This window comes from Hipposideros armiger, unplaced genomic scaffold (assembly GCF_001890085.2).
Source record: "Hipposideros armiger isolate ML-2016 unplaced genomic scaffold, ASM189008v1 scaffold_18, whole genome shotgun sequence".
In the NCBI taxonomy this organism is placed as follows: domain Eukaryota; kingdom Metazoa; phylum Chordata; class Mammalia; order Chiroptera; family Hipposideridae; genus Hipposideros; species Hipposideros armiger.
This window is the reverse complement of record NW_017731368.1, coordinates 4,939,598-4,949,359: the sequence shown is the minus strand read 5'-3', so window position 1 is coordinate 4,949,359 and position 9,762 is coordinate 4,939,598. Positions and strand designations below refer to the sequence as shown.

Below are 9,762 nucleotides of genomic sequence, written 5' to 3'. Positions count from 1 at the left end.
GTGTGTGGTCTCAGCACAGAAGGCTGATGGGAGCAAGTCCCCAGCCCTAGACGGCTACTCCCTCCGCCCCCAGGGCTGGGGCTCACATCCCACCTTGTCTAGACTGCAGCCTCCTGAGCAGGGGCAGGGAAGGGTCCCCGTCTTACAGGTGAGGCTCAACTTGTCCCGAAGTGGAGAGGCCAGGCCTCAAACCCAGACCCACTGGCTCCAGCACATGAGCCCTCTATGCTCTGCCCAGCCACGGTGGACACACCTGGCCACAGCCCTGGGCAGGGCGGTCGCCAGGCTCAGCACTTGTCACCACAGGATGGAAGGTGACGCTGGCTCCAGAGCATCCCATGACCACATATTCATGGAAACCACACAGAGGACCCTGTGAGCCAGACCAGCAACTTGGACATCACAGGTGCCATGGCGTGGGAAAATTCACTCAGTGAATGTTCCTGGGTGCCCGGGGTCCCCCAGAGTGGGCTCATGGCTTTGCAAAGAGTAGATAGAGCACAGGAAATGATATGTCCTGCTTTGTCAGTGTGATATGGTGATTTACAGTGAGAAATACACGGTTGGTCTTTGTCCTCTTCCTGTGACACAGAGCTCCTAAAACCCTTGGAATTTCCTAAGGGATGAGAGCCTTAAACGTGTCTTTTGTTATGTTAGTGAGGTGGTGTGTGGGACCCCCACCTAAGTCTGGTTGACAGCCCAACCATGTGATTAAAGGGTTGGAACTCCCAGTCCTACCCCAAACCCCAGGGACAGGACAGGGGCTGGAGGTTGAATGAACAGCCAATGGCCAGTGATTTCATCCATCATGACTGCTTAATGAAGCCTCCATAAAAACCAAAAACACAGATCTGGGCTGGTGAACACGTGGAGGTGCGGGGCGGGTGGCCTGCTCTGAGCGTGGGAGCTCCACACCCCTTCCCACATACCTCACCCTACACATTCTTCCGTCTGGCTGTTCCTGAGTTATATCCTTTTATATAAACTGCTGATCTAGCAAGTAAAATGTTTCTGAGTTCTGTGAGCCGCTCTAGCAAATTAATCGAACTCTAGGAGGAGGTCATGGAACCGCTGACCTGCAGCCAGTAGGTCAGAAGCACAGGTGACAGCCTGGGGGTGGGGGACAGTCGTGTGGACTGAACCCTCAACCTGTGGGGTCTGATGCTGCCTCCCGTAGATGGTGTCAGAATTGAGTTGAATTCTCAGACACCCGCTGCTGTCCAAGAATTGTTTGCTGATGTGAGGAAACGCCATCTCCAAGTTGGAATTGGGTCCAGGAGCCCAAAAGAGTCAGGCTTGTTCTCCTGGAAGCGAGGTGCGGTTCCAAGCTGAGGGTGCCGTCCCCGAGTCCTTAGGGACCCCCGGCCCACAGCCCCCATCCCCTTTCCAGGCTGCCACAGGTGCCTGAGCACCAGCGTCTGGGTAAAGCCCCCGCCCCCCACGTGCAGCAGGAGGAGTGACAGAGATTTTAAGTGTGAGAAGGATTCGCCCGCTTTGCTGGCTTGATGATGGCAGGGACCAAGTGGAAACCGTGAGGAGGAGGGTGGGTGTCCTGGAACAAGCAATGACACCTATGACACAATGACAATAATATCCTGGCTGCCCAACAGCAATGACAATAAGGACTTTGTCAAGGCCATTCTGCAGGGATCCCAGAGAGAGGACACACGTCCTTTTACCCGTCCTACACAGCCAGTGGGCCCTGCCCTGTGCGTCTCTCTAGGAGCAGCCATGCCCTTTAGCTCAGCTGACTCCATCTGGGACCTGACCTCCAGACCCCCTCATGCCCCTAGGGCCTCACCCAGCCATGGTTCCCGGGAACACAGTCACAGGCTGTGAAGTTGAGCAAGGCTGGCACACAGGCTTGCTCACCTCTGTTGTGCAGAGATGGAAACTGAGGCCAAGAGAGGCGGGGTCCTGGCTGGGTCACAGGGCACAAGGGCCACAGAATCAAGGCTGCCCCAGCCCAGAGAACTGGGATTTCCTGGGGTCCGCGGGCTGGGACAGACTGTTTCAGAGCCCACTGACTGCCTCTTGCCCAGCATGACTGGATCAGCAAACATGAGTCGCCCCATTCCCGGAGGGCAGAGGGGTGCCCACTGTCCCACCCAAGCATTGTCCAGAGCCTATTCCACCGGGAGAAGCACCGAACTGGAGGGGGTCTCTGCCCCAAAGCTCCCTCAGCCTCAGGCTGCCTCAGAGAGCTCCAAGCAGCACTCTAGCCCCTTCTGCTCAAGGCCGGTGGCCCTGAGCGCTGCCCCCAAGACCAAGTGGCCCTAGGCTGTGCCCAGGGCACGAGACCTTCTTCAGTTCCCACACATCCTGGCTTGTTCCTGTCAACGAAGGAGGTCTCCTTCTGGCTCTGGCTGGGAACTAAACATGTTGCTCTAAACACACTAACGTCAGAACCAAATTACTGAACCCCACAGAGTGAAAAATAAAAGACTAAATTGGCTTGGGAGGTAAAGGAAGTTGTGCATCGAAATCTAAGTGAAGTTTATATTGAGTTTCAAAGCATTTGGCACATTCCTGTAAGAATCAAAGCATGTGGCCCATTCCCGTAGGAATTCTGCGGGGAGTCCTGTGTGCCTCTCGGGGAGTCCTGGCACAGCGTGCAGGTGTATACATGGCAGGCCGTTCTCGCCATGGGTGGCTCAGAAAGGCGCTAAAGGGGCGTGGCCAGGCAAACATTCTCACGTTCAAAAGGAAAATCGGTTATTCCAGGCCGGCTCGTCCAAGCGGGCGGAATGTTGGCGGAGCGCCTCCTGGTGGTGAGATGGTGACAGACACCTCTGAGAACCGCGAGGGGCTCCTCGCTGCAGCTTTAGCCAGGCTGTGGGTCGGCGGAGGTGGGAGGGAGTTTCTTGAGCCTGCGTGTCTCAGTGAAGCTATGGGCAGGGCTGGAGGGGCAGCCTTCTGTACAGGTGAGCCGGCCCGGCCCTGGGCACTGTTAGGGGCCCCCTGCACGCTCCCACGCTGAGATCCGGGCCTCTCTTGGGGCTTCCCAAGAGAAGCTGCGGGTACATCTGCTTTCCGTGAGGGGTAGGTGACTTCTCCAGTTACCTCGTTCACCCAGAAAAACGTATCTAGAGGCTTCTTCCCCTGTCCAAAATGACTCCTAGACATGGCTACAAGGGAGAATATTGAGACAATAGAGGTGCACTTTCAGTCGTCCACAGTGAGGCGGAGGGCTCCCCCTACACGATGGGGAGCAGGGAGCCAGCCCCGCCCAGGTTTCTATAAACCACCTGTGCTAGAACGGTAAGGGAGCGTATCCCAGATGCTCCAGAAATCTTCCCAGGACCAGCACAGGCCTCCCTGGAGACCTCCAGATGAATTCTAGGATCTTAACTGTCTTCTTAAATTTTTTCATCTTAACCAATAGTTTATATCCAGACATAGTTCAGGTGTGTGTGTGTGTGTGTGTGTGTGTGTGTGTGTGTGTGTGTGTGCTAACAATTTCATGGAATTGAATGAAATGATATGTGCAACAGTCTCGAGAGTTTTCTATGCAATTCAATTTAATTCTACTATCGTCCTCAAGAAAACGCTGATTGCTACTCTTTAAACTCATTTGATAAGGGAAGCCACAATGATTAATGAACTGTCACTTGAAAACCCCTGTCTTAGATTGAGGGAAATGGAGAATGTTGGCTCCTTTACCAAAAAATAAATAAATAAATCACTCTTGCAAATTTTACAAAAGCATGACCATGCGTAGTCAGCCGCATGGCCCCCCAAAGATGGCCATGCCCTAATCCTGAGAACCTGTGGATATGTTTCATTACATGGCAAAGGGGGCTTTGCAGAGGTAATTAAAATCACAGATCTTAAACTAGGGACAACCTCCTGTATTATCTGGGTGCCCCAATGTAATCACTTGAGCCCTGGAAAGCAAAGCGCTTTCTCTGGCTGGAGTCAGAAAGATGCAGCAGTCGTGAGAGAGAATCTTAAGTGTGAGAAGGACCCGCCGTCATTGCCAACTCGGTGCTGGCAAGGGCCAAGTGAAAACCGTGAGGAGAGAATGAATTCCATCAACAGAATTAATGAACCTGGAAATGGATTTTCCCCAGAGCCTCCAGATAAGGGCCCAGGGTGGACAAAACTTGAATGTTTGTCTGGTGAGATCCTAAGCAGAGTACCAAGCCACACTTGCCAGCCCAAGGGCATACACAGCTCTGTAAGATAATAGCTCCTATTCCGAACAGCTCAATTTGTGTTCCTGTGTTCCTGCAGCAACGGGAAACTGAGCACTTTTCCAGGACCAGTGCAAGAAAGGGCTGCAAAGCTGAGCGGTTCCCTTGAGCTTGTGGTGAGCCCGCCTTTGGTGTGGGCGAGTCAGCCAGCCTGGGGGACGCGTCCTACTTTTTTTCTGTCAAGCTTGATAACTGCTTCACCTTCTTTAGAACAGACAGTGACTGTCACCCCTGAGAAACAGCAAGGTACACTACCTGGCACGTCAACCAGGTTAACCAGCGCTTGAGGTCCTGACGCCGGCATCCCACCCAAAGCTCCGCTTTGCCCTCAGGCAGGGAGGGTTTCCCCACCATCCGCTGGTTGTCCATAAGGCCCGGGGGAAGTCAGCATATCTGCAGGGAGGCCCAGAATCGGGGTGGCTCATAGCAACGGCATAGTGGGTCGGCCAGGTGGCCAGAGCTAGGGCACTGGAAAGACATGAAGCTCACCTGTCAAAACTTTCTGCTGTGAAAGAGTCATTGGAGGGCGCTTCAGAGAGAAGGGGCCTTAGAAGACTGGGGGCTCTTAGCAACCTGCTCTTTATTGTGTAAAGCATTTCCCACCCTATCCCAGCCTAGATTCCACCTGGTGACCTCTGACCTCTCCAGCGCAGCCACACACACCTCTCCCACCCCTCCTGCAGTCCTCTCTGTCATAGTGCCCAGGAGCCCCAGTGAGAGGTGTCCCTGCCATGCACCCTTCCCCTTCTCCTGACTTCTGCCACTCTCACTGCTTGGCTCCACAGGCAGCATCTGTTTTTTCTAGAACGTGAGCTTATAGACCCGGGGAATGCTCTCCTCTGGCAGGGTTCGTTCATTTTCAGCACAGTGGATGCCAGGGTCCTTGGGTAAGAAATTTCTCCCAGATCCACCCCCTTCTCAGCTGGGGTTGGTTTACCCTCGGCCTCATGTCCTCTTCACAGCCTCATCTCCCTGAGAATTCGACCTGTTCCCCAGTTGGCCATCTGCTGAGATCCTGCCTGCCCCAGCCCAGGCTCACACGGAATCCGCACCAGCCGCCTCTGACCTGGGGTCACCTCACTGTATGGACCCTGCAGCTGCCAGGTGTCACGGGAGGTTTTGGCCCCTGGTGCTGACAGGAGATGAAACAGCCGTCCTCTTGGACAGGCCCCAGGTCACCCACCGAGGCTTTTGTCCTCTCCCCTGCCCGGTGCTGCCCACCTGATGTGAGGCAGTGCGTAAGCACTGAGATAAATGGTAAAGTGATAAATTCATCTAAGTGATAAATTAATCTCCAGGCTCCCAGCTGTTCACCAGCAGCCTGCTGCCAGCAACTTTCCCCCATTGGCACTCATGGCCTTGAATCTTCCCAGGTCTGCTGTGGGCCGGCCTGTCCCTAGCCTGAGGCCATTACTAAGGTGAGGGAAAAGCCCTCTGTCCCTCCCTCCGTGGCTCCGCTTGTCCTCTCCCGTTACTTGTCTAGGCCCAGGTGAGCCTCCCCACCTTCTCTCCCCAGCACCTCCATCTCTGTCCACACAAGGGCGGGTTTCCCCGGGAACATTGACTCATCCCATCGTCTCATCCCACCTGGTCTTGGAAACAGCTTGCTGTGCACGTTACCAGGCTTAAGGTTTCTGTTGTTCCCACCACTGCGTCCTCTCTTGAAAAATGTGCTCTGAGGGCTTTGTCTTTCTCCCATTTGAGAACTCTGACTGATGATGGCTGGCCTTTGACCGGCTCCTAGATGCAACGTTACATGAGCACCAGCCTGTGGACGCATGCCCACTTCTCTGGGCCTCTTCCACCTACAGTAAAATTCTGCCTCTTTCAGGCAAACGCCTGCTTCCTGTGTGTTTTCTCACTATAATGCTAATGCCTGTGCGTATCTTTCTAACCGGCTCAGTTTCACCAGTAGGAGAACACTAATACAGTCTCTCATGTAAAATGACTAAGTTTTTTATGCCCAAATTCATAGAGGTCCCTTTTTGTCACCAGATTATCCCGTTAACTCTCAGTGCTTTTGGCATACTCTTAAATAATCCTATTAGCAATTCCCTTGGATAGCTCTGACCTGATTTAATTTGTTCATATTTTTAAATGATATCACGGCAGTAAATTCACCCTTAAAATGTAGACCACTTATAAAACTTCAATTAAATTTTTTTTCTCCCAGAAATTAAAGTGCATATGACTAAAGTGATTGCCCTCACCGAGGCATGCCAACTGGGCAAAGTACATATTTATACTAGTAGTAAAGGTGCTTTTGTCCACAAGTTGCCTTGGTGGGCCCATTGTGACAGTAAAGAGTGAGCACTGTGATTGGCCAGGGACCTTGATGTCATAAAGGCCAGGTGCTGGTGCCAGAGAATAAAAGGAGAAGGTCCTGGGGTGGGTGGGGGACTGCCAGTCTTCTGCCACTTACTTCCCTGCACAGGCTTCTTTCCGGAAACCCACTCAACATGGCTGTGGAGCCCACGTAGCAGTCCAGGCCCAAAGACTTCTCTCCGCCCCTCGGTCGGACCCACATTTTCTACCCAGCATCAAACAGCTGAAAAGCCACTCTGATCTTGACACCCACTGTAACCTAGAAGGTAAGGGCTGTCAGTTTTCACAGGGAAAGAGCATCACTTCGTACCTTAAAGAAGACATCGAGCCCATAAACTTAGAGGAAATGGCCCTTGGCAAACGTGTGTGTCGGTTATTTAGAGACGGAATGGACACCGTGGAGATGTCCTGTGTGTTTCTTATAGGGGGTCTGCTCAAGCCTCAAAATTAACTTGGGACAGCTTACTCGACGACTCATGTTCCTGGGAAAGCTTCCGAAGTGTCTGAGAAAGCTGTACCCCATGGGTTAGTTCATTGAAGGCCACGGACCTCGGGGTTTCTTAGAACCCCTGCTGGGGGAGGGGTGGCTCCCTCTATCGCCCACTAGTGGAAAACTCACTGAGGTTTTCTCTCCTTTCCTGTAGATGTCTAGAAGTCAGCTGGGGTCAAGGAACAGGCCTCTAGCTACAGTGATGTGGGTGAATGAAGTCACTGCACAAATCACCTACCCCACGTGGGAAACAGATCCTCCTGCACCATCTTTTGCTTCCCTGCTGAGCCCGAAATGTGGACCCCAACCTGGATGCAGGGCTAGGGATGTGGCCCCTACCTGCCCCAGGGGCCCACCTCTTGTTCCTGCGCAGACGCGGAGTCCACTGGCGCCACCTGTTGCCACCTCCCTGAGAGAAATAGGCCCAAGGAGCCCTGACTGCTCTCCACCAGGCACCCGCGGGCTGCCTGTTGCTGCCAGGAGCCCTCCGTTGCTGCCAGACATGAGCACCCCACTCTCTCCAGTCCCAGGCCCACCCCACTTATGCAGGCTGTTGACACCACCCCCTCAGCCGCTGGCCTCTGCATTTCCCTCCCCACAAGGCACGCTCCTGGCCCGAGGGCTTTCCTACTTTTATGCGTTGTCCACAAAGGTGATATCCTTCAACCCCCAGAAAGCCGTCTTCCAGGCGGTTTGCATCACTCACAAGAGCTTGCACAGGCTCCTCAGAGTCAGAGGCTTTCAGCCTGACACAAGTCAGGACCTAGTTTGACTTTTAAAGTGTCTTCAAATCTAACATTGAAGGCTTTCTTGAATGTTTTATTGTATTATTTTCCATATATATATGCAATATATATATTCCATTTTAAAAATGAAAAAAATATGATTAAGAATAAGAACCCAATGGACAGATGAAACATCTAAGATAGGACACAGATGGTGGACGGGCTAAGTGAACTTGAACAAAACCTGAAGCACCATTTTCCTTAAGAAGTACAGAGATAAGGAGATAGGAAATTTGAAGAAGTGACAACATAGCACAGCGAGAAAGCTTGAGGACAGAAAAGGGAGGCTGGAGGACACGTCGAAGATAGAAAGCCGAGAATTCTCAAAAATTGATGAAAGACAGGAATTCTCAGAGCTAGGGATCCCAGGGAATCCCAACTAGGATAATTTAAAACATCCACATTTAGTACATTGTAGCAAAACCATCGCACTCTGAAGACAGATCTGGGAAGTCACTACAGGAAATAGATGGTAACTGACATCAAGAATGATGGAGTTTAGTGAAATTAGATCTGTAACCTGCTGAGACAAAAAGTCACCCCAGATTTGTATGCTTAGCTAATTATTCAGGAATTAGGGAAATATAAAGACTTTCAAGATAAAAAGATTCCCACAATCAGACCTAGACTAACAGAGTGTCTCAAGCAGTGTTTCTTAACCTCAGTACTCTTGATATTTGGGCCAGATAATTCTTCCTTGTGGGGGGCAGTGGTGTATTTTGTAGGCTATTTAACAGTACCTTTGTCCTCTACCCACTAGGTGTCACCCTCTTCCCAGTTGTAACAACCAAAATTGTCTCCCGACATTGGCAACTGTCCCCTCTGTGAGAACCATTGACCTGAAGGGTGCTGTTCAGGAAAAAAGAAAATGCCAGAGGCAGCTCTATGGGAGACAGGGTTAGGATTCTCCACGTCCATTCTCCACTTCTCCCTAATAATAGAAACAGTTCTTAGCTGGGCAGAAACTAGGAGGCTGGTGCTTCCAGTAAAACGTTTGGCCAGGTTGCAGTCTGCTTAAATGTGGAGGGCAGGCCCAATTTGACCAGATCTGTGGCATTAGAAGAATGGTAAAAAGAATCCAGAGTGGTGGTCATGTGGGCTCATTCTTGGCTGCTTTTAGTGAAGTCCTGTAAGGAAGGTGGTCTCTGGCTGGAGTTAACCAGGATTCAAGCAGAGCGAGAAGGACCCAGAGTGTAGCTCATGTAAGTTGCTGCTCCCCACTGTGGCCTGTCCTTGAAAGTCTGAAACACTCACCGCTTCTGTACACTCGACCCAAGGTCATTATGAGCTATGGCTATGAAGTGGCAGCCTTTGCAGCTTGCTAGCGAAGATGAGATTAAGTGTGTTGCTTTGCATAACAAATCTATCCTGTTGGCAAATGTGCAAAAACCTGGCAAAATCAAGCTTTGACAAGAACAACTACAACTTGACATTGTTTCGTAGCATCGGACATAGGCATTCCCAATGAGCCAGGACAAAAACTGGAAAGAGCGGTGTCCATCGGGTGTGGACTGGACATCATCTGTGGTGTGATCACACAGAATACCATAACGGGGGGAAAATAAAGCACAGGGACATGCGTAAAACTCACAAACGTAATTCTGAGCAAAAGATGCAAGACAAAATACTTTATGATTCCATCTATATATATAAAGTTAAAAAAGTAGGCGAAAGTAAACTTTATATAAAGATGTCTCCATCAGTAGTAAACACTGTATAAAGCAGTAATAACAATGTCTATGGATAAAAAACAAACAAAATATTAGACAATAAGATGGAGAGTGTCTATATTATACTGACCTGGAAGGGAATCCTATGATATATTACTAAGTGAAAAGAGGAAGTGGGAGGGATTCAAAAAGTTCTTTCTTGGGCCGGCCAAGTGGCGCGATGGTTAAGAACTCGCTTGGGATGCCAGAGGGCCCCGGTTCGGATCCCACATATGAGGGCCAGTGACACTGCCCTC

At 51.2% G+C, this 9,762-nt stretch overlaps 1 protein-coding gene across 1 annotated transcript in view; it reads right to left on the bottom strand.

Annotated features, from left to right (window-relative positions):
- Positions 1-2,715: 2,715 nt before the first annotated feature.
- Positions 2,716-9,762, bottom strand: part of LOC109375552 (poly [ADP-ribose] polymerase 3-like) — a 26,491-nt gene continuing 19,444 nt past the window's right edge. Inside the window, exons 5-6 of the mRNA XM_019630988.1 lie at positions 7,351-7,420; positions 2,716-3,128 (exon numbers count right to left, since the gene is read on the bottom strand). Of these exons, the coding sequence (XP_019486533.1) occupies positions 2,716-3,128; positions 7,351-7,420 (483 nt within the window). The remainder of the gene's footprint in view (positions 3,129-7,350; positions 7,421-9,762) is intronic.